Here is a 25,135-nt window from a genome sequence, read left to right as displayed (position 1 = left end):
GAAGGCGATCACATCACAGCTAAACTCGCCCAATTAAAATTCTCCAGCCCTGACAGGTTAGGTGTAGGTTTATTATTGTCACGTATACCAAGGCATAAGAAAATGCTTTGTATTGCATGCTATCCAACCAGATCAGATAAATACATATATAAAATCGCCAAATTCAAGTATAATAAATAGAGCAAAGGGGAAGATGCAGAACACAGAATATGGTTCTCAGCATTGTAGTCCATCAGTTTAGCAGACAACCTACTCAAGCCTCTACTTTGCCCTATCTGCGAATATCACATCATCCCTTTTCGAGTAATGTTCACTGTACTTCCTGGTCACCTCGTGTTTCATCCAGTTCTATTATAAATTACCCGTTTATATTTTATGCACTGGCTGATAAATGCAGTTTAAATGCAGTTTCCCCATATATCTTTTTAGCTATCGCATCTAGCCACTCATGGATGCAGTAGAAAATAGCTGAACATTTAATTTTTCCAAATTATTTCTTCACAAATATTACATCCCTGTGGGCCTGCATAATACTGTGGCTCAATAAATTATGGTGAAATCTATCAACATTCTTTTACTAAATTGATTAGAATGCAATAACAAATGGTTCAAATTATTTTTATACATTGATCTAGTCACTAATCCAATTTTGAAAAAGGTTAATGTACTGATACATACACAAATTGAGGCAAAAATTCATTTGTGTAAAAATTAATTCACAATTAGAAAAATGATAAATTCCAGTACAGAACCTTTAAAGGTATTAATGCAGTTGATGTAAACAGATACTGATTATTTTCTAACTAATGTTTTATTGATAAGACTCAATAGCCTATTTGCTTGACATGCACATCAATAAAACCAACAACTGATTGCAACTTAAGTACCTGTTGATAAAACTGGCTTCTTTTAGAGAAAAGTTGTATTTTTCAATGAAGAACACTCTATAAAGTAAAACAAAAAGTTTATTATACACTAATTTCCTGAAATACACATGTAATGTTTGGATATTAGATGAATTCAAATAGATACTTTCCAAGTTTGTAAATTGCGGTTTTAATTGTGGTGTAGGATGAGGGAAGATGGAAGCTGTCGACGATATCAAAATATGGTTGACAATATATATTTTCAAGAGAGTTAGATGTAGCTCTTCGGGGCAAGAGAATCAAGGGATATGGGGAAAAAGCTAAAACGGGGTACTGATTTTGAATGATCAGCTCGAAGGGTCAGATGGCCTACTCCTGCACTTATTTTCTATGTTTCTATGTAATATTAAATAATTCTAGATAGAAATTGTTTAAATTTTGTCAGAAAAAATATTGTCGGAATTAACACTGTAAACAGGAAAAATGTATCTACGCAATTTTCTACAGCTAATAATGCTGTAATGAAAGAGTTTTCAAATACATAACACACCGGTAAAAGAATATTGAAATAAAACTTGAACATACCAGAATGACAATGTTACCTGCATTCAATCAAATGTTATCTTTAGCATGAAACTGAAGTAATGTAGCAAGAAAATATGACATATTTTATTCATACTACTTCACTCCACAAAAGGACTGCACACGGTCTCATAGTGTAGGATTTTTTCCTCATCTGTTCTTATTCTCTCTAAATAGGAATCCCAAAATAGTTAATTCCTAGTTTTCCTCATCTTTCAGAAGTATAGTTTGGGTTTGTTACACAATCCCATATTGACATTTCAAACGGTCCAAAATAACTCATTAACTTAAAGCCAATAATGGCTGGGCCAAAAAAACATAACATTGATATGAAGTACTGCAGTGATAGATGATTTCATTTTGAGATCTTTTAAGATGAATGCTGTACACCCTCTCCAGCAAAGTATGGCTTGTTGAATTATCTTCTTCCCTTTCCATTGAGTACCACCATGTTTCATGATTTCCCCTTTTGAGATTGAAATTGAGTTCTCCTCTGGACATTAACATCGTAACCACCCAGTCAAATTTCCTTATGGTATCTAAATTACCAAATAACTATTTTTATTGCATTCAAGAGCAACTCTTTGTTTTGATTTTATTGAAACGGTCACTGATCTGTTGGTTCGTTCCAAGCTTGGCATATTTTTATCCAGTCACTTTCCTGTTTTTTGGGTCAATACTGCTCCGATTAAATTTTAGATGCCACGGCTGGATAAACAATTACAAATGCCAGCGGTCCATACCCAGCAATTTCTATCCCTCGTATTTTCTATTAATGCCCGAATCTAAGGTATTAGACAATAGACAATAGGTGCAGGAGTAGGCCATTCGGCCCTTCGAGCCAGCACCGCCATTCAATGTGATCATGGCTGATCATTCTCAATCAGTACCCCGCTCCTGCCTTCTCTCCATACCCCCTGACTCCGCTATCCTTAAGAGCTCTATCTAGCTCTCTCTTGAATGCATTCAGAGAATTGGCCTCCACTGCCTTCTGAGGCAGAGAATTCCACAGATTCACAACTCTCTGACTGAAAAAGTTTTTCCTCATCTCCGTTCTAAATGGCCTACCCCTTATTCTTAAACTGTGGCTCCTGGTTCTGGACTCCCCCAACATTGGGAACATGTTTCCTGCCTCCAACGTGTCCAACCCCTTAATAATCTTATACGTTTCGATAAGATCCCCTCTCATCCTTCTAAATTCCAGTGTATACAAGCCTAGTCGCTCTAGTCTTTCAACATATGACAGTCCCGCCATTCCGGGAATTAACCTAGTAAACCTACGCTGCATGCCCTCAATAGCAAGAATATCCTTCCTCAAATTTGGAGACCAAAACTGCACACAGTACTCCTGGTGCAGTCTCACTAGGGCCCTGTACAACTGCAGAAGGACCTCTTTGCTCCTATACTCGACTCCTCTTGTTATGAAGGCCAACATTCCATTGGCTTTCTTTACTGCCTGCTGTACCTGCATGCTTCCTTTCAGTGACTGATGCACTAGGACACCCAGATCTCTTTGTACGTCCCCTTTTCCTAACTTGACACCATTCAGATAATACTCTGCCTTCCTATTCTTACCACCAAAGTGGATAACCTCACACTTATCCACATTAAGCTGCATCTGCCATGCATCCGCCCACTCACACAACCTGTCCAAGTCACCCTGCAACCTCATAGCATCTTCCTCACAGTTCACACTGCCACCCAGCTTTGTATCATCTGCAAATTTGTTAATGGTACTTTTAATCCCTTCATATTGCGGTTCAAGATGTACTTGCTTTCAGACAGGACTTAACATTTAACATGAACAAAGGTATAAAAAGGTCCAGACATCCACAGGCAACGGGTGGAAGACCACTTCAATATCACGCACACCAGAAGCATGTGGCAGGGACATCACTGAATACAAGAGCAGCCCTGCCTGCCCCCACAGTGATGTCACACTAACCAACGAGCTTAACACCTTCTTTGCCCGCTTCGAAACTGGCAACACCACCATGAGTGGAAGAACCCCAGCCTAGGCAGAGGGACAGGTCTTAACATTGAGCACACAGGTAGCACAGCAATCTCTGCGAAGGGTCAACCCACACAAGGCTGCAGGCCCGGATGGAGTTCAAGGAAGGGTACTTAGGGACTGTGCTGAACGGCTGGCTGAGGTATTCACCAGGATCTTTAACCTGTCGTTATCTCTGGCTATGGTCCCCAAGTGCCTGAAGTCAGCTACCATAGTGCCGGTGCCGAAAAAAACAAAAATCACCAACCTGAACGACTACCGTTCTGTTGCCCTAACTCCTAAAATCATGAAGTGCTTTGAAAGGCTGGTCCTCTCACACATCAAATCCAGCATCCCAGCCTCACTGGACTCACATCAATTCGCATACAGGGCAAACAGATCCACAGAGGACGCCATCTCTCTGGCTCTTCACACTGTCCTGACTTACCTGGAGACACAGGGCACGTACGTGAGGATGCTATTAATAGACTATAGGTCTGCCTTCAACACGGTCATCCCCACCAAGCTCATCACCAAACTCCACCAGCTAGGCCTCAGCTTGTCGTAATGCGACTGGATCCTGAATTTCTTGATGGAGCGACCGCAGGCAGTGAGAATGGGCCCGTACCTGTCCTCCAGTATCACCCCGAGTACCGGCACGCCACAGGGCTGTGTTTTGAGCCCCATGCCCTACCTATTCACACATGACTGTGTTCCTGCATTCGACACCAACACCATTGTCAAGTTTGCAGACGACACAACGGTGATCGGGCTGATCACCAACGGTGATGAAACACACTACAGAGCAGAGGTGCAGAACCTGGCGGACTGGTGCTCAGATAATAACCTGTCCCTGAAAACCTCCAAAACCAAGGAGCTGATCATCAACTTCTGAAGGTCACATAATGGGGAATACGCTCCGATCTTTATCAACGGGGACAGTGTGGAGTGTCCAGCTTCAAGTTTCTGGGCACTCACATTTCGGAGGACCTCACATGGTCCACTAACACCGCTGCACTGGTCAAGAAGGCGCAGCAACGGCTGTTCGACCTGAGAACACTGAAAAAGACTGGTCTGCCCCAATAGCTGCTGACGACCTTCTACCGCTGCATCATAGAGAGCATCCTAACGTATGGCATCCCTGTGTGGTATCTCAGCTACACGGAGGCAGAGAGGAGAGCTCTTCAGCGGGTAGACTACAGAGCTCAGAAGATTATCGGGCCACGGCTACCAGCCTTGGACGGCATCTACAATACACGATGCCTCAGGAAAGCCACCAGCATTCATAAAGACTCCTCACACCCCTGCAATAGTCTGTTTGAACTTCTGGCAGACGCTACAAGGCCTTCTACGCCCGCACCTCCAGACTCAGGAACAGCTTCATCCCCAGGGCCATAGCTGCTCTGAACCGATCCTGCTGAGTCGGATGGTCACGTCGCACATCGACCTGGCACAGACCTATTTGCACTTTATTCTGTTTTAACTTGCTAAATTTGTTTCTCTGGGCTGTTTAAATTTCTGTTGATTAGCTAATTAATTTATCGCATCGTATCGAAGTCACATTAACAATCTCGTTGTACCCCTGTTCAATGACAAGATATATTGTATTGTATTGTATTAACATTAATGTTCAATACTAACTACTGAACTACCTGCGCAATGTAAAATTAACACCAAATTAGTCAGTTGCTGCAAAACCCTGAAAACTATACAAACCAGCATTTGATCTTAGATTGACACAGTAAATGCACTCACTTTCCAAGTCCAATAAATGGAAATATAGCCACATAATAACAGACGCAGATGAGGAATATAAGCCAGAGGGATAATGAAAAATCTTTTACATCAGTCAGCTTAACAACTTCACCTAGAAAGATCAGAGAAAAAAAAATAGTCAAGTATTTAGTGCCAGTTATTTTAATAATTTGCAACATTGCAGCCAGGATCTCAAAATACTAATTATTCACAACTGTTTAATTTGTAAACCAACTGGTTCATTGCTACTATGGCCTCTTAATCAAATAGCAATTACAACAGCATATTGCTAAAATAACACACCATTGTTGGAACCAACATGATCAAAGTTAATAAATAAGTTAAGCAAAGCAATTTCCAACTCTAAAGACAAAGCAGTTGGCAAAGTCTTAGCTCTAAAAGTTCCAAATGTAAATGAATACAGTATTCAATCTACAAAATGAGAATTAATAATTAAAGCAGAGTACATTTGTCATATACAAACCAGTCATATTCTTATTTTCCTTACACTATGATATTTCAAAACAAGGCAATAAAACTATTCTAATGTTTCATTTGTAGATGGAAGTTCAAACTTTTTTCTTATCTTATTTCAACATATTTCAACAAAGAGTGGGGATAAATGGGTCCCTTTCAGAAATGGCAGGCAGTGACTAGTTGGGTACCGCAAGGCTCGGTGCTGGGACCGCAGCTATTTACAATATACATCAATGACTTGGATGAAGGGATTGAAAGTACCATTAGCAAATTTGCAGATGATACAAAGCTGGGTGGCAGTGTGAACTGTGAGGAAGATGCTATAAGGTTGCAGGGTGACTTAGACAGGTTATGTGAGTGGGCAGATGGATGGCAAATGCAGTTTAATGTGGATAAGTGTGAGGTTATCCACTTTGGTGGTAAGAATAGGAAGGCAGAGTATTATCTGAATGGTGTCAAGTTAGGAAAAGGGGACGTACAAAGAGATCTGGGTGTCCTAGTGCATCAGTCACTGAAAGGAAGCATGCAGGTACAGCAGGCAGTGAAGAAAGCCAATGGAATGTTGGCCTTCATAACAAGAGGAGTTGAGTATAGGAGCAAAGAGGTCCATCTGCAGTTGTACAGGGCCCTAGTGACACCGCACCTGGAGTACTGTGTGCACCTGGAGTACTTCATCAGCAGCACCATCACCGACCTCACCAACTCCGGCGATCTACCCCTCAGTGCCTCCAATCTCATAGTTCCCCAGCCCCGCACGGCCCGATTCTACCTCATACCCAAAATCCACAAACACAACTGTCCCGGCAGACCCATTGTCTCTGCCTGCTCATGCCCCACCGAACTTATCTCTGCCTACCTCGACTCCATCCTATCCCCCCTGGTTAAATCCCTCCCCACCTACGTCCAAGACACCTCACACGCTCTCCATCTCCTGGATAACTTCCGGTTCCCAGGCCCCCACTCCCTCATTTTCACCATGGATGTCCAGTCACACTACACTTCCATCCCCCACAAGGATGGTCTCAAAGCCCTCCGTTTCTTCCTCGACCGTAGAACCAGCCAATCCCCATCGACCAACACTCTCCTCCGCCTAGCAGAGCTGGTTCTTACCCTCAACAACTTCTCCTTTGACTCCTACCACTTCCTCCAAACCAGAGGCGTAGCTATGGGCACTCGCATGGGCCCTAGTTACGCCTGCCTCTTTGTCAGGTACGTCGAACAATCCCTGTTCCAGACATACACTGGCCCCATCCCCGAACTCTACCTCCGCTACATCGACGACTGCATTGGTGCTACCTCTTGCACCCATGTAGAACTCACTGACTTCATACACTTCACCTCCAATTTCCATCCTGCCCTTAAATATACCTGGACTATCTCTGACATCTCCCTCCCGTTTCTGGACCTCACCATCTCCATCACAGGAGAAAAACTAGTGACGGACATTTACTACAAGCCCACCAACTCGCACAGCTATCTGGACTACACTTCTTCCCACCCGGTCCCCTGCAAAAAGTCTATCCCCTACTCCCAATTCCTCTGTCTACGCCGCATCTGCACCCGGGATGAGGTGTTTCAGACTAGGGCTTCCGAGATGTCCTCGTTTTTCAGAAAACGGGGCTTCCCCTCCTCCATTATAGATGAGGCTCTCACTAGGGTCTCTTCTACATCCCGCAGCTCCGCTCTTGCTCCCCCTCCCCCCACTCGCAACAAGGACAGGATCCCCCTCGTTCTCACCTTCCACCCCACCAGCCAGCGGATCCAACATATCATCCACCAACATTTCCGTCACCTACAAAAGGACCCCACCACCGGCCATATCTTCCCATTCCCTCCCCTCTCTGCGTTCCGCAGAGACCGTTCCCTCCGCAACTCCCTGGTCCACTCGTCCCTTCCTACCCAAACCACCCTAACCCCGGGCACTTTCCCTTGCAACCGCACGAGATGCAACAACTGTCCCTTTACCTCCCCCCTCAACTCCATCAAAGGACCCAAACAGTCTTTCCAGGTGAGACAGAGGTTCACCTGCACCTCCTCCAACCTCATCTATTGCATCCGCTGCTCTAGATGTCAACTTATTTATATCGGCGAAACCAAGCGCAGGCTCGGCGATCGCTTCGCTGAACACCTGCGCTCGGTCCGCATTAACGCAACTGATCTCCTGGTGGCCCAGCACTTTAACTCCCCCTCCCATTCCCAGTCTGACCTCTCTGTCATGGGCCTCCTCCAGTGCCATAGTGAGGCCCGCCGGAAATTGGAGGAGCAGCACCTCATATTTCGCCTGGGCAGTTTGCAGCCCGGTGGTATGAACGTCGACTTCTCCAACTTCAGATAGCTCCTCTGTCCCTCCCTTCCCCTCCACCTTCCCAGATCTCCCTCTATCTTCCTGTCTCCACCTATATCCTTCCTTTGTCCCACCCCCGACATCAGTCTGAAGAAGGGTCTCGACCCGAAATGTCACCCATTCCTTCTCTCCCGAGATGCTGCCTGACCTGCTGAGTTACTCCAGCATTTTGTGAATAAATCGATTTGTACCAGCATCTACAGTTATTTTCTTATAGTACTGTGTGCAGTTTTGGTCTCCAAATTTGAGGAAGGATATTCTTGCTATTGAGGGCATGCAGCGTAGGTTTACTAGGTTAATTCCCGGAATGGAGGGACTGTCATATGTTGAAAGACTAGAGCGACTAGGCTTGTATACACTGGAATTTAGAAGGATGAGAGGGGATCTTATCGAAACGTATAAGATTATTAAGGGGTTGGACACGTTGGAGGCAGGAAACATGTTCCCAATGTTGGGGGAGTCCAGAACCAGGAGCCACAGTTTAAGAATAAGGGGTAGGCCATTTAGAACGGAGATGAGGAAAAACGTTTTCAGTCAGAGAGTTGTGAATCTGTGGAATTTTCTGCCTCAGAAGGCGGTGGAGGCCAATTCTCTGAATGCATTCAAGAGAGAGCTAGATAGAGCTCTTAAGGATAGCGGAGTCAGGGGGTATGGGGAGAAGGCAGGAACGGGGTACTGATTGAGAATGATCAGCCATGATCACACTGAATGGCGGTGCTAGCTCGAAGGGCCGAATGGCCTCCTCCTGCACCTATTGTCTATTTCCACTTGTTGTATTCTGAAGCATTTCAGCAAGCAATTAACAATATGCAAGGCAGATGCTGAACCTGGCTTGCAATCACTACATTCCTGGACAACAATAGTAGCAACTGCATTAACTACATTGATGCAACTTTCAACCATCCCTGACATGCAAAATTTGAAAAAAAAATGTGCTGAATGAATAAAGCAAGGAACTTTACTACAGGTGACACACGATTATTGCAAAGTACAAAAATCAGATCATATTTCATTCCATTATGGCTGATTTTGTTTTAAAGGTTGAATGTTTTTAAAAGGATTAACTTCCGTTACTTATATCACAATATTTGATCTCACCCGTTTTCCCCTGATCTTTGTTTAAAATCCTCTTGGCTCTTCTGTCCAAGTAACCAACGAGGAACGCACACAACAAGGAGAACACACATGTTGAGCCAGCTGTACAAAGACATCAAATAAAGTTTGAACATGCACAACATATTCAGTAGGAATTATTCTAAACATACAACCAGAAGAATCCAAGATATCAACATTAGATTTTTTTCCCCTAATGGAGAATAAATGGTAATTTCTCTCTTTAAAAAAAACAAAACAATTTTACCTTGTATAAAATAACAGTCCCTTTTCCACAAATGAGAAAAAAATACTGGCTTGGGACAATATTCTTTTTCATATAGTGTGTTTAATGTTTATGTGAGTTGCTACAATAGGCACATATATAATCATTTTAACTCCAAAGTCCAAAACTTCCATGTAATAGATACACCACCCTGGCTCACACCTGGATGGTCCCCAGAAATTTTGAGTGGAGCCACAAAATCACAATTGTTTGACCAACCTGACAACAATAAGAAGTTGCTGACAAGTGGTTTGTGTGATAATCACAATCATACTTTATTAGCCAAGTATGTTTTGCAACATATGAGGAATTTCATTTGCCAGTCATACCAATAAAAAGCAGCAGGACACACAAAATGCATTTTAACATGAATATCCACCAGTGACTCCTCCGCATTCCTCACTGTGATGGAAAAAAGTTCAATCTCTTCCTTCTTTGTCCTCCAGCGGTCGGGGGCCTCTAACCTACCGTTGACGGGACGATATTGACTCCCGTAGCCGGCGGCGGGCCTTCCTCGTCGGGACAATCAAGCTCCTGCATCGGGAGGGGGGGAATCTCAGCTCCCCCGCGCCGGGCGATTTACCCCAGGTCGGGGCTTGTTAAACCTCGTGCGGCTTTGGAGCTCCCGACTTCGGTCTAAACCAGAGGCTCCGAGCTCCTTGATGTTAAAGTCTGCAGTACGTGGTTGGAGCATTGATCCAGGCAAGGAATCACACCCTCAGATGGTAAGTTTACGCCTCGCGTGGGCTCAAAGTCAGTCCCAGGCATGGCCTCCAGTTCCATGAAGTTAGGCCGCAGAGCGAATGGAGATACGATCCCGAAAACAATCGCAACTCCGGCAAGGTAAGAGATTGAAAAAAAGTTTCCCTCGACCCCCTCCCCCACCCCCCACATAAAACAAACCAGAGAAAGTTAACACAGACTTTTAAAATTCACCAAAAATAACAAAAAAGGACGAAAAGGACAGACTGCAGGCGAGACTGCCATCACGGCGCCACCCGGAGGTATATAGGAGTAACATTATATTCCGAATTAAATAATTCTACGTGAAACATTTTAAAATCCAAAGACGATGAGACAAATAAATTCATCTTTTCTATATTTTAATGATTTGTTAAGAATGTTGTAAAGAAATAATTTCTTACATCAGCAAACCAAAGATTGTAAATTTCAAATAAATTTTACTTAAGGTTCAGTAAACCTGATTAAAATACTTTTGCTGGCATAAAACAAGAATCATGACTAACGTACTCAAATATCCAAATACCAAATTTCATTCAGGTTTTCACCACTATGTAACGTTGCAAAATAATTGCGCATGTGAAAAAAAGACGCAAGGCAAAGCTCTTTTTTCTCTTCCTGCCCTTAAAATGTGAACAAGTGCAACACCACCTGAAAGAATAGCCATGGCAAGATCTACAAACACAATATCAGTCCTCACCAGATTATGATATGGCAAGTCAAAATGGTTACACGTCAGAAATGTGGCCACTTAGCAAAATATTTGTATTATAACAGGGTCAACCAAAGACATCCTGTACCTTAACTACTGCATTTATCAGAATCATTTAGATATTGCCATGACCCAAGTTCCCACACAGCAAAATATGCCTTGAGCCTGCAGCAACCGACAAATCCAGCTGCCAGTCTTCTTACGCTTGGTCAACAAATCGAGTGAGCTGGCAGTCGGGTTCTGTTCTCTGTCGAAAACAGCGGAGATGGGAAGAAGAGGCTATTGGAGGGATCCCGTTGGAGGTGGCGAAATTGTCGGAGCATTATGGGACGATGCAGGTGATTACTGCTGGGGCTCAGTCCTGATCAAATTCACCTGATAAGCAATTCAGCCTGCATTATACGAATAGTGTTCCCTCATTCATCAACTGCATTATATGCAGTTCACATTCTGGAAACACACATTGCAGCAAAAGTTGCTAAGTTAATGCACAACGTGAAAAACAAGGTACACACCTATCATGAGACTTATACCAAGAGTCCTGTGGCCCGAGGAGCCCACCATCTCTGCTGCTCTGGAATAGACCCATCCCATAATGTTCATGTTCACAGTACTACCCTGCATAAGAGCAAAAGTTAAAATTTAAGTTTTACAGTCTTGTACAAATGAAAATGTAAATTACATTTATTTTTTATTTTTCAAAATTGAAAGGTTGCAATAAAATGCACCCTCAACCTTCAGTTTCAACTGAAGGAGTAGCAAATATCTATCAACTTATACTTGTAAAAGAAATTTAAATGTTTCTACGCAATGTCATGGTAACACGAAAACTGCACTTCTATAAATTAATTTTCAGACTTGTTCAGACTTCAGACTAGAGACATATGAACAGACATCAAACTGACTTTGCATTTTCATTCACTGGAGAATATAATTTAAAAATGCAATCTTCTGCTGATATGCATCTTTCAATTTGCAAAACTGTACCTATTTAAAAGCAATAGAATCAGTGGGAGCTCAGAAATTGCAGAAACTATTTGTATGAGGAAAAAAGATCCAGACAAATTAAAAAAATAACTTCAAAATAAAACACCCTCCATTAACAGAACACAAAATAACAAATAAATAAACTGAAATGTGTTGATGCCTGCACAGATTTCATGATCAACATGCTTAACGAATACAATGGAAAAAATATTCATACCAATTATCCATCTAACCAAATGAAAAGTCAAAAGAGGTCTGTTTGATGGCTAGATCCTATTACAAGCTGTGCACCCATCCCTACTCAGTATTATGAACACATTTCAAGTACTAAAAACACTGCAGAAAACAGGAGCTATCCAGTTAAATTATGTTAAATGTGAAATTAAGCAAGAATCCTTCGGGTTCTATGCCATTTGAAGTATCCAATGAAATACTAAACAATGAAAATGTATTTCAAATTGAATAGGACAAGATATTTCGATTAAAATTAGTGCTCCTTAGCTGGACAGCAAATAATAAGAAAGAAAATACTAAATATAATAGTGGAGGTGAGCACTGAGATTTTTTTTAAGGATTGATATCTTGAAATTCTGAGAAATGTCAGATTATTCCAGATTGGTGAACTAAGACTGATCAAATGACATTCTTCTCATTACTTTGACATCTAGAATTTGTCTTAAGGGTTCACAGGTGTGAACACTGTGCTCCCCAAACTTATTTTACAGTATTGATGCAATAGAATTGCAACTAATAAAATGCAACTACATTACGACAAGTGGCGAGCCCCCAAAACGAAAGACAATCTTATTAAAAGTAAAAGCTCAAGCTCAGCGCAATATTATTTTCCTACTCCAATGGCAGCCCACCCTTGCCTCAATAATACTCGCCGATTTCACCGTCACATGCTCATTAGTTCTTTATTTGGGCAAACACATTGATGAATTCCATGTCAAAATAAGGGTTTCGACCCAAAACATCACTCATTCCTTCTCTCCAGAGATACTGCCAGTTCCGCTGAGTTACTCCAGCATTTTGTGTGTACCTTGTGATTAGTTCTATTTATCTTCATTGCAGATGTGTATTAAAATGTTGCTATTTCCAGAGACCTTAACAAAGTGATTCAAAGTTTGATAATTTGGGGGATTTAAAAAAGATATCTCAGGATCTATAATGTGCAATCTTACCAGCCGAGCCATGCTCAGTTGTAACCCAAACACAAGGTTTAGTGCTTTGCCTTTAAACCAGCTGACGGCATATGTATTTTGTGCAACTGCTAGTGACTCACCACCAATCCTGTTGAAGGAAAAAAATCTGATTATTTTGCACTTGCCATTTTATTCATAATGTCAGGTCATATTGGGCAAAGTGAATATACCTCATTGCATGTTGGTAAAGGCCATTTGTAATAACCATGTCATGGTCTAAAAGTGAAAAAAAGGTAGAAAAGTCAAAGAATACTGTAATTAAATATGGTATTGTTTGCTAAACATTTGTACCACTGCTTGAGTCACCTGACAGCCATCATATCCAAACAGAGACATAACCACTCTGAGAAGCGAGATTAATCCAAATTCAGACTTAAGGGAGCCTTGGCATTACGGAATCAAGAGCCCGACACAATAAAATAAAAGACAACTAAAACATGATAGAAAGATAAGTTACATAAACCATTTTACCTCCAAATATACAACGGTAGAAGTACTTTGACTCTGTAAAAATGATATCAGATGGAATGTGTAAGCTGAGGGATAAGTTATCTGATTAAGCTCAAGAGTATAAAGGGGGGAAATAAAAAACTATTTAAAAAGAAACCAGACAAACAATCTGGCAAAAGACAGACAATGAAGAGATTGAAAGAAATTCTAATTGGCAGCCTAGATGTTATTTGCATGTGTGTGGAAACTGATAACAGTCTTGGGATATTATCACCCAAGAGTAGATGGAAAATAGGATATAATGAAGAAGAGATTTTAGGATTGTGTAGTATGGTGTCTGGTAATGCTGCAGAAATTAAAACAGTTCCAAAAGATTTACAAACTACTCTTGATCCATAAGAGAAGACAAGACCAAATGAAGCCAAAGCTCTATAGCCCTTTGAGCCTGCTTCACTTTCATGAAATTCATTGCTGCTCTTCAACTTCAGTGCCAATATTCTTTTCCCCATAGACAGACACAAAAAGCTGGAGTAGCCCAGCGGGATAGGGCCCATCTCTGGAGAAAAGGAATAGGTGTCGTTTCGGTGGTGTTTCGGTTTGAGACCCTTCTTCAGACTGAGAGTCGAGGGAAAGGGGAACAAGAGATATAGATGGTACTTAGGAGAAATTAATGGAAGATACGCAAAAGGCACCAATAATCAAGGATATGTGAGGCACACACAGGCCATTATTGGGTGTGAGATAGGTGATGAGTGAACAGAGGAGCGCAACAGGACAACAGTAAAACTAGATTGACGACAAAGGTGGGGAAGGGATGGAGAGGGACGGGATGCAAGGTTTACTGGAAGTCAGAGAAATCAATAGTTATACTGCTGGGTTGTAAGCTGTACAAGCGAAATATGAGTTGTTCCTCCAATTTATGTTTGGCTTCATTCTGACAATGGAGGAGGCCCAGAACAGAAAGGTTAGTATGGAAATGGGAGTTAAAGTGTTTGGCAACTGGGAGATCACGTAGGCCGAAACTTATGATGACCATTAAAAATATTGTGGGGTAATTTCTTGTATTAAATGCACTGCACAAATGGACGTTTTAATTGCTTATGTTTTTTGTGCTACTCAGATCTTCAGTCTAAGCAAATGGAGTGTCAACTTAAGTTCAGCATTGTTCATTTTTATCCAAGATATACCAATGAAGACTGAAATTATTTTGTTTATGCATCCAGAAACCAGTTCTTTAATTATTTGAAAACAGACATTACAATAGAAAAGGCTGCAAATGCTCAAATTATATGACCTTGTGGCGGTCCCGGGGGATCAGGCCACTCCTTGGGTCAGCCCCCTCGTTACGTGACGGACAGGCGTAAGGGGTTAAAAGCCAGCCCGTGGGGAGGCGTGGCTCATCCCTAGGTGGACTACGCTGTGAGCAGGAGCTCACAGCCTAATAAAGGACCTTACCTAAAACTGCCTGGCGTCTTGCCTTTTCTCTGGCCTCCACCAGGCCACTACATTGGTGACCTCGACATACACCACGCGTCGTGATGTCGCGCAATAATGCGCAACCCGGTCCTGCCGACCTCGATGCCGTCTCCCTCAAACTCCCGACCCTGTGGACCGAAGAGCCTGAGGTCTGGTTCCAGCAGGCAGAGGCACAGTTTGCTGTGCGAGGGGTGACCGTTGACCTAACAAAGACAATTGGCGTATGTGTCGGAGTACACCACCTCAATTCGTTTCGTGGAGGGAAAAAACAACAGGGTGGCCGACGCCCTGTCTAGACCCGCGATCCACGCCGTCCTACAAATGGCCGGGGGGATCGACTATTCCGCCCTAGCAGCCGCACAGCTGGGGGACGAGGAGATGGCCGCCCATCGTACAGCCGTTCCGGCCTGCAGCTGGAGGACATTGTCTGTGGCCCCGGGGATACAACGCTGTTGTGCGACACCTCCACTGGCCTGCCGCGGCCCATCGTCCCTGGCGTCGCAGGGTATTCGAAGTGCTCCACGGGCTGTCTCACCCCTCCATTCGGGCGACGGTGGCCCTCGTAGCCTCCCGCTTCATGTGGCACGGGCTGCGTAAGCAGGTCGCACACTGGGCACGCACCTGCATCCCGTGCCAAACTGCAAAAATCCAGCGACACGTGCGTGCGCCTCTGCAGGAGTTTCGTGTCCCACGGCAGCGCTTCGACCACATTCATGTGGACATCGTGGGGCCGCTGCCGCCATCCCGGGGCATGTCGATCGCTTCACGCGGTGGCTGGAGGCCATTCCGCTGGCGGACACCTCGACGGCCACCTGCGCTCGGGCCTTGGCGGCGCACTGGATCGCCCGGTTCGGGGTGCCACTGGACATTACATCCGACCGGGGGCCGCAGTTCACTTCGGAACTGTGGTCGGCCATGGCACGACTCTTGGGTGTCCGCCTACACCACACTACGGCGTACCATCCACAGTCGAACGGGTTGGTGGAACACTTTCACCGCCAGCTGAAGGCTGCCCTGAAGGCTCGGCTCACGGGCCCAGACTGGGTGGACGCCCTGCCGTGGGTTTTGCTGGGGATCCGCACCGCACCCAAGGAGGACTTGGCCTCCTCCTCCGCCGAGTTGGTGTACGGGGCCCCCTTGACGGTTCCCGGGGAGTTCATCCCACCGGCGCAGGGTCGAGTGGAGCAGCCTTCTGACGCCCTGCAATGTCTTCGGCAGACGGTGGGCAGGCTGGCACCTGTGCCCATGTCACGTCATGGGACCTTCCATCCACACGTCCCTGCCGCTCTGGAGGACTGCCAGTTTGTGTTCCTGCGCAGGGACGCACACCGATTACCTCTCCAGCGGCCGTACGAGGGCCCCTTCCGGGTCCTGCAACACGGCTCGGCCACATTCGTTCTGGACATGGGGGGTCGCAGCGAGACTGTTTCGGTCGCACGGCTGAAGCCGGCACACGTGGACATTGATCGGCCGGTGCCGGTTGCGCAGCCCCGCCCGCGCGGTCACCCCCCGTCCACGTTACCCCCGCCAGTGTCTGCTACGACCCCTCCACCTGTCGGTCAGTCGCCGGTCCCTGCGCCGGTCATGGTGCGCACCCGGGCTGGTCGCCTCGTGCGCCCTCCTGTCCGTTTTGTACCTCCGGTTCTTGGGGGGGGGTCCTGTGGCGGTCCCGGGGGATCAGGCCACTCCTTGGGTCAGCCCCCTCGTTACGTGACGGACAGGCGTAAGGGGTTAAAAGCCAGCCCGTGGGGAGGCGTGGCTCATCCCTAGGTGGACTACGCTGTGAGCAGGAGCTCACAGCCTAATAAAGAACCTTACCTAAAACTGCCTGGCGTCTTGCCTTTTCTCTGGCCTCCGCCAGGCCACTACAACCTCTTATTTCTTATACCCTTAATAAAATGTGTTAATTCAGATATGACTTGACATTTATCGCCACTGTTCAACAAGGGCACTTTAAGTTAATTTTCTACTTGTTGAAGAAAAGAGACAACAATACCTTTTCACGATCTTTAGATTCCTTAGTAGGTTTCACAAGTATAGATACTCTGATCAGTGTTATCTTAACACTAAGCATCAGATATCTTTGAATAACTGAGTTGATACCAATGATAAAATAAATAAAGGAAAATAATTTATTGTCTCCAAAGTTTAAAGAACCTTGGTGTTTATGTTACTGACCAGCACATACACAATGAACAAACATAAACTCACCCAAACACAAATCTTCCAAGTTCCATAAGCCAAAACGCATTCAACAGAGCTCCAGTTGCAACAATAACCTAAAAACAAACAACAAATTATCATTTCCTTTCATTGACGTGTGTAAGTACAGAATATGTTGGAGGTCAGATGCCAGCACATGTCTCTGAACTCACTATCGATCTGAATACGGTAGCTAATCTTATTGTGGCAAGGGGTCAAGTGCACATCAAAGCTGCTCCACAGTTTTACACTAAACACAGGTGGAATGACCCATTAGAGTGAATGGTTTCACTGGCCATAAAAAGTTTTTTCTTAAAAATTGTATAGAAAACATTAAGAAGGATCAACATTTTTTCCCCAATAAACTTTATTTTTTTTAATGACAATTGCAAATCCCACGTTTTTTCGTCTCTGGCCACAAGGGGCTTATTTATTTTGGTGGAAAGGTCATTCTGATAACAAAACTGCCTGAATCTTGCTTGCTACTCACATCTCCCTCCATCTTGCCTCAGCACTGCAGGGAGCCATGCAGTTGAAAATATAGCTGCAATTATGTTAACGATCCTATTGAAATTTTAACTGCTGGGTAAAACTTACTTATGTGCATGATCAAAACTCTTTGGAGTAGCATAATCATTTTTAAAAGGTGGAGCACATTAACGCAGCTCCATTGAAAAATTTCCAAGGCTATTAGACTAGAACATTGGCTTATATCGCAAATGGCATGAAGTACAAAATTTGTATAAAGTTCTGAGGCAAAATTACAGGCAAGACCCCATCTGGAATACCGTACAGTGTAGATCTCCATATTTAAGGAAGTATGTCCATACACTTCAGATGGTGACATTGTGAATCTTTAGAATTTTCTATGAATTAATTCTCTATCCAAGAGATTCCAAAGAATTGGAGATCGAATTATTGAACATATTGAAGTGGAGCTTGATAGAAATGTAACCACAGGGAGTCACAGACTTTGCGAAGATATTGGAAAACGGTGTCAAGGGCAAGAAGGAATTAACCATAATTTCTTCAGTGGAAGACCACTCAAGTGGTTAATTGGCTTATTTTGCACTAAATTCCTATATAGATTCGACTCCACGCGAACGCTGAAACAAAATTATGAAATTAAAGTCTGTTATGAGATAGGGGAGCACAAACTGAAGAAAGCATTATCACAGTTTCAATAAAGAGTTTATATGGAAACACAGATAGAAAATAAATAGTATTTCTACTCACTTGCCCAACACAGACAAACAAGCTGAAGATTACTGTTCCCAAACTGAAAGGGAAGTTTTTGATATATTACATTTGTGGTTTAAAGATCATACAATTTTACGTTTTTTAAGAACTACACATATCATTCTTGTAATTTAAATTGCAGAAAATGCAAACTTTGCTCTTGCTTATGCTCTTACCGCATTCCAAATACTCGGTCCAGTAAAAATCCTCCAAAAAAGCAGAGTATAACATTGGGCCAGGAATACCAGGCATATAGCTGCATGAATGTAGCAGTACTGACATGCATATCCTGCAAAATAAAATTGAATACTTTCATACAATGTTGGATTTTCAAATGCTGTCAAGAATTCCAAAATCTCACACAAGTACAGGTCAATTCAATGACATCATGATATAAAAAAGGAGTGCAATGCACAATTAATCAAAATTATCAAAATAAATTAAATATTGTAAATACTGTAATCAGAACTAAAATATGCAAAAAATGCGAAAGGAGACAATGCATGCATGGTTGAATGTCGGGAGAAAGTATGCAGATAATGGCAAGAGCCTTAACAGCATTAATGTACAAAGGGATTGTGTGGTTAAAGTCCATAGCTCCCTGAAAGTGGCAACAAAAGTAGATAGAGTGACAGAGGTGATTGGTATGCCAATATTGGTTGGGGCATTATGTACAAGAACCAGGAAGTCACACTGCAGTTTTATAGCACTTTAGCTGTATTTGGAGTAGAGTGTGCAGTTCAGGTCGTCCCATTATAGGAAAAACGTGGAGGCTTTGGAAAGGGTGCAGAAGAGCTTTAGAATGCTGCCTGGATTGCAGGGTATTAGCTATAGGGAGAGGTTGGAGATAAAGTATGTGTGTTCTGAGTGTTCTAACCTTTATATCAAAACTATTTGTAAAACACATTTTTTGTGATCACTGGATTCAATTAAAACATTTTGAACATAGATAGCAATTGCTTCAATAGACAATAGACAATAGGTGCAGGAGTAGGCCATTCAGCCCTTCGAGCCAGCACCGCCATTCAATGCGATCATGGCTGATCACTCTCAATCAGTACCCCGTTCCTGCCTTCTCCCCATACCCCCTCACTCCGCTATCCTTAAGAGCTCTATCCAGCTCTCTCTTGAAAGCATCCAACGAACTGGCCTCCACTGCCTTCTGAGGCAGAGAATTCCACACCTTCACCACTCTCTGACTGAAAAAGTTCTTCCTCATCTCCGTTCTAAATGGCCTACCCCTTATTCTTAAACTGTGGCCCCTTGTTCTGGACTCCCCCAACATTGGGAACATGTTTCCTGCCTCTAATGTGTCCAATCCCCTAATTATCTTATATGTTTCAATAAGATCCCCCCTCATCCTTCTAAATTGCACACAGTACTCCAGGTGCGGTCTCACCAGGGCCCGGTACAACTGTAGAAGGACTTCTTTGCTCCTATACTCAACTCCTCTTGTTACGAAGGCCAACATTCCATTGGCTTTCTTCACTGCCTGCTGTACCTGCATGCTTCCTTTCATTGACTGATGCACTAGGACACCCAGATCTCGTTGAACTCCCCCTCCTCCTAACTTGACACCATTCAGATAATAATCTGCCTTTCTATTCTTACTTCCAAAGTGAATAACCTCACACTTATCTACATTAAACTGCATCTGCCATGTATCCGCCCACTCACACAACCTGTCCAAGTCACCCTGCAGCCTTATTGCATCTTCCTCACAATTCACACTACCCCCCAGCTTAGTATCATCTGCAAATTTGCTAATGGTACTTTTAATCCCTTCGTCTAAGTCATTAATGTATATCGTAAATAGCTGGGGTCCCAGCACCGAACCTTGCGGTACCCCACTGGTCACTGCCTGCCATTCCGAAAGGGCCCCATTTATCCCCACTCTTTGCTTTCTGTCTGTCAACCAATTTTCTATCCATGTCAGTACCCTACCCCCAATACCATGTGCCCTAATTTTGCCCACTAATCTCCTATGTGGGACCTTGTCGAAGGCTTTCTGAAAGTCGAGGTACACCACATCCACTGACTCTCCCCTGTCAATTTTCTTAGTTACATCCTCAAAAAATTCCAGTAGATTTGTCAAGCATGATTTCCCCTTCGTAAATCCATGCTGACTCGGAATGATCCCATTACTGCTATCCAAATGCTCAGCAATTTCGTCTTTTATAATTGACTCCAGCATCTTCCCCACCACTGATGTCAGACTAACTGGTCTATAATTACCCGTTTTCTCTCTCCCTCCTTTCTTAAAAAGTGGGATAACATTTGCTATCCTCCAATCCACAGGAACTGATCCTGAATCTATAGAACATTGAAAAATGATCTCCAATGCTTCCACTATTTCTAGAGCCACCTCCTTAAGTACCCTGGGATGCAGACCATCAGGCCCTGGGGATTTATCAGCCTTCAGTCCCATCAGTCTACCCAAAACCATTTCCTGCCTAATGTGGATTTCCTTCAGTTCCTCCATCACCCTAGGTTCTCCGGCCCCTAGAACATTTGGGAGATTGTGTGTATCTTCCTCAGTGAAGACAGATCCAAAGTAACGGTTTAACTCGTCTGCCATTTCTTTGTTCCCCATAATAAATTCCCCTGTTTCTGTCTTCAAGGGACCCACATTTGCCTTGACTATTTTTTCCTCTTCACGTACCTAAAAAAACTTTTGCTATCCTCCTTTATATTATTGGCTAGTTTACCCTCGTACCTCATCTTTTCTCCCCGTATTGCCTTTTTAGTTAACTTTTGTTGCTCTTTAAAAGAGTCCCAATCCTCTGTCTTCCCACTCTTCTTTGCTATGTTATACTTCCTCTCCTTAATTTTTATGCTGTCCCTGACTTCCCTTGTCAGCCACAGGTGTCTCTTACTCCCCTTAGAGTCTTTCCACCTCTTTGGAATAAATTGATCCTGCAACCTCTGCATTATTCCCAGGAATACCTGCCATTGCTGTTCTACCGTCTTCCCTGCTAGGGCCTCCTTCCAGTCAATTTTGGCCAGCTCCTGCCTCATGCCTCTGTAATCCCCTTTGCTATACTGTAATACCGACACTTCCGATTTTCCCTTCTGCCTTTCCATTTGCAGAGTAAAACTTATCATGTTGTGATCACTGCCTCCGAATGGCTCTTTTACCTCTAGTCCCCTTATCAGATCAGGATCATTACACAACACTAAATCCAGAATTGCCTTCTCCCTGGTAGGGTCCAGTACAAGCTGTTCTAAGAATCCATCTCGAAGGCACTCTACAAACTCTCTTTCCTGGGGTCCATTTCCAACCTGGTTTTCCCAGTCTACCTGCATGTTGAAATCTCCCATAACCACCGTAGTATTACATTTTTGACACGCCAATTTTATCTCCTGATTCAACTTGCACCCTATGTCGAGGCTACTGTTTGGTGGCCTATAGATAACTCCCATTAGGGTCTTTTTACCCTTACAATTTCTCATTTCTATCCATACTGATTCAACATCTCCTGATTCTATGTCACCCCTTGCAAGGGAATGAATATCATTCCTTACCATCAGAGCAACCCCACCCCCTCTGCCCACCTGTCTGTCTTTTCTATACGTTGTGTACCCCTGAAAATTCAGTTCCCAGCCCTGGTCCTCTTGTAGCCATGTCTCAGTGATCCCTACAACATCATACTTGCCCATGACTAACTGAGCCTCAAGCTCATCCACTTTATTTTTTATACTACGCGCATTTAAGTACAACACTTTAACTTCTGTATTCACCTCCCCTCTCACATCGGTCACAATTGGCCCTGCCCTTAATTTCTTTTCCCCTCTAGAACTTCTGTTCCCATTCTTCCGAGAGTCTTTTGCAATATCTCCTGTATTCCCTTTTTTTACCTCATCTTCATATTCACAATTTGTCAACCCCTCCAACCCCCCCCCCCCCCCCCCCCCCCCCCCACACAGTGAAGCATTATATTTTTTTAAACAGAAACCAATCAACATTACTTTCAATGACATACAATTGAATTAAACATTTAATAGATAAGGAGACACAAGAGACAGCAGATGCTGGACCTGCTGCGTTCCTCCAGTACTGTGTGTTTTGCGATAGAAGAATTGTCATGGCAATGTTAAATTTGGGAAAGTTTCTCACTGCCAAAAGTCAAACATCAACAAGCAAACCCCACACCCAACCTAAAGTTCCTACAAACTGAATGGTTTCAAAAGCATGATGGTTTCAAAAGCATGATGGTTCTTCAATTTAAAATGCAAAACCACCAAGATAATTTAAGGCTTTTTGCTCAAAGTACTTTATATATCACAACTCGTTGAACCAGCATAATTAAGCTTTAAAAGCAGTATTTAAATACTATTTGAGTGTTAAAATAGTCCAGTTTAAAAAACAAATGATCACAAAAATAAGCAAGTTATCTATTTCACAACTTAAGTCACTGAAAATGACCAAGTGCCCAGAAATACATTATCACTCACGCAAATGGACTAGATTTGAGACAGAACTGGTCTCCACGCAGCACCTTCAGCATTACATTTGGCCAAATTATAGGACAATTTACTAATATTGCCTAATCGGACAGTAATCTGTTCCCTAGCAAACAGGAAATGGAACTGCAATTTTAAAAGCAGGCAATTAATTTATTTGACGTAAAGTTTCAAATGCAGAACAACCTGAAAAGCTGCAGACACAATTGGTGAAAGCACAAAAAACTATGTAATTGAGTCTGAGGTGGGCAAAAACATGTTAATCGTACATTAAATTATTAAACAGAATATTAATCTTGTGTACAGCACAGGATTAGGCCCTTCAGTCCACAAAGAATTCAACACAATGCAAAGTTTAATGAATCTCCTGAACCAGCACGTGATATCTCCCCATTTCTTGCACACGCATGGACCTATCTAAAAGCCTCTTAAATACGACTATCGTCTCGGCCTCCACCACCATTCCTGGCAGTGCATGACAGGCACCCACCACTCCCTGTTTAAAAACTTGCCCCGCATATCATCTTTTGCCCTCTAGTCTTTGACATTTTCACCATGGTAAAAAGGTTCTGACTGTCTACCGTACATAAGGCTCTCATTATTTTATATATTCCGCCGCTCCAGAGAAAACAATCCAGATTTGTCCAAACTCTCCTTATACCCAATAGCCTCTAATCTAGGCATATTCTGGCAAATATCTTCTACCCTCTCAATAGACTTGGCATCCTTCCGGTCATGGCGCAACAGGAACTGCACACAATATTCCAAATGCGGCCTACAAAGAGATACAAGCCGCAACATGAATTCCTGACTCTTATACCCAATGGCCCGACTGAAAAAGGCAAGTATACCACGTGCCTTCTTTACCAATCGACTTGTGTTGCCCCTTTCATGGAGCTATGACTTGGACACTATGCTCCCTCTCTATATCAAAGCTCTTTAAGGTTTTTACTAACCTCTCAAAAAAGTGCAGCCCCTCACACTTGCTTGAATTAATCTCCATTTGCCATTTCTCTATCTGATTTACACCCTGCTGTGCATTATGACACCCTTCATTGTCCGCAACACCATCAATTTTGGTGGCGGCTGTGAACTTACTAACTTGTGTGCATGTTTCCCTGCAGAACTCCATTGCTTGCAGATCTCCAGCCAGAATAACTCTCTTCCACCACAATGCTCTGCCTCGTCAAGGACGTCAATTCTGAATCCAGATGTCCAAATCATTGTTTGAGTCCCGTGCATTTTTGTCTTCGGGATCAGCCATCCATGAGGGACTTTATTAAATGCCTAAGCAGAATCTTAACAGAAGCAGCTTTGCAGATTCTTAACAGAAGCTTTTCTTCCTACTAACAGTTGTAAAATTGACACATTTCTCTCCCCGAGGACTGCACAGAGATCAATATTTAACTACAAATGAAATAAAGGGCTATGAAATTAATGTAGGAGAGCAGTAGGAAATATAGTTCTCAGCATTTATAGCACAGTTGTTCCAGAGACAAAGTCCAATGTTTGCAATGGGGTAGAGGTGAATCAGACAGTACCCTGGTAACCGTAACAGTGTTTTGCTCGTGATTTCAATCAGTGGCATGTTTTTCACTTGCTATGGAATGTAGACTTCCCCAGTATTGTGTAAAGACTCTGCAACCACATCTGCATTTAGGCATGATCTGCTGAGTCATTCCATTTACACTCATCCTTATTATTTGCAACGTACAGGAGAACTAAGGCTGCGATGACAGAGTGCTAAACTGCTCCATTGAAAGAACAACTTCTACGACAGTTTCTGGGTTTTTTAAAACAAATTTAGCCATATCTCTGACCTCCGGTGCTCCAGAACTCAGTTCCATCCACACAAATGGCTAACAATTGAAGTTAACAATTGCTGCATTTCAGCTGAACATATTAAGGATTCAATGTACCAAAGGTGACGAAATTCAATTTAGTCTGAAATAAGCAAACTCCAATACATTGCTCTAAAATTAGTCAGTAATTCAACGATTCAATTTTTCTAAACTTACACTCAGAACTTGGGTTTGCAGTGCTGCTGGGTTGTCATAACAGAAATAGCTACCTGTAAGAGAGAAAAAAAAGATGATAAATGTAAGACTAGAGACTAGAAAATACATTACTCCCTGGTCTCTAAAATACTCCAGGAGACTTACTCTACTTTCATTCACACATTAATGCCACCCTTCAGTATTTGCACAGTACATCAGCAGCATCCGTGCCAAAATAACTATGCTGAATTTATGTTTTCACGATTCCGT

At 43.2% G+C, this 25,135-nt stretch overlaps 1 protein-coding gene across 3 annotated transcripts in view; it reads right to left on the bottom strand.

Annotated features, from left to right (window-relative positions):
* Window positions 1-25,135, bottom strand: part of mfsd1 (major facilitator superfamily domain containing 1) — a 42,794-nt gene that overhangs the window by 14,738 nt on the left and 2,921 nt on the right. For all 3 annotated transcript variants that reach the window (XR_013548020.1, XR_013548021.1, XM_078410853.1), the window contains exons 2-10: window positions 24,887-24,939; window positions 18,581-18,693; window positions 18,402-18,444; window positions 17,175-17,242; window positions 13,017-13,125; window positions 11,361-11,463; window positions 9,113-9,211; window positions 5,194-5,305; window positions 888-944 (exon numbers count right to left, since the gene is read on the bottom strand). Coding sequence is in view for 1 of the 3 variants with exons in the window: in XM_078410853.1 (XP_078266979.1) it covers window positions 888-944; window positions 5,194-5,305; window positions 9,113-9,211; window positions 11,361-11,463; window positions 13,017-13,125; window positions 17,175-17,242; window positions 18,402-18,444; window positions 18,581-18,693; window positions 24,887-24,939 (757 nt within the window). In the remaining 2 variants the exon portion in view is untranslated. The remainder of the gene's footprint in view (window positions 1-887; window positions 945-5,193; window positions 5,306-9,112; window positions 9,212-11,360; window positions 11,464-13,016; window positions 13,126-17,174; window positions 17,243-18,401; window positions 18,445-18,580; window positions 18,694-24,886; window positions 24,940-25,135) is intronic.

Source organism: Rhinoraja longicauda, chromosome 13, assembly GCF_053455715.1.
Source record: "Rhinoraja longicauda isolate Sanriku21f chromosome 13, sRhiLon1.1, whole genome shotgun sequence".
Classification (NCBI taxonomy): Eukaryota; Metazoa; Chordata; class Chondrichthyes; order Rajiformes; family Arhynchobatidae; genus Rhinoraja; species Rhinoraja longicauda.
Note: the sequence above shows the minus strand (reverse complement) of the source record. Positions and strands in the feature narration are given on the sequence as shown.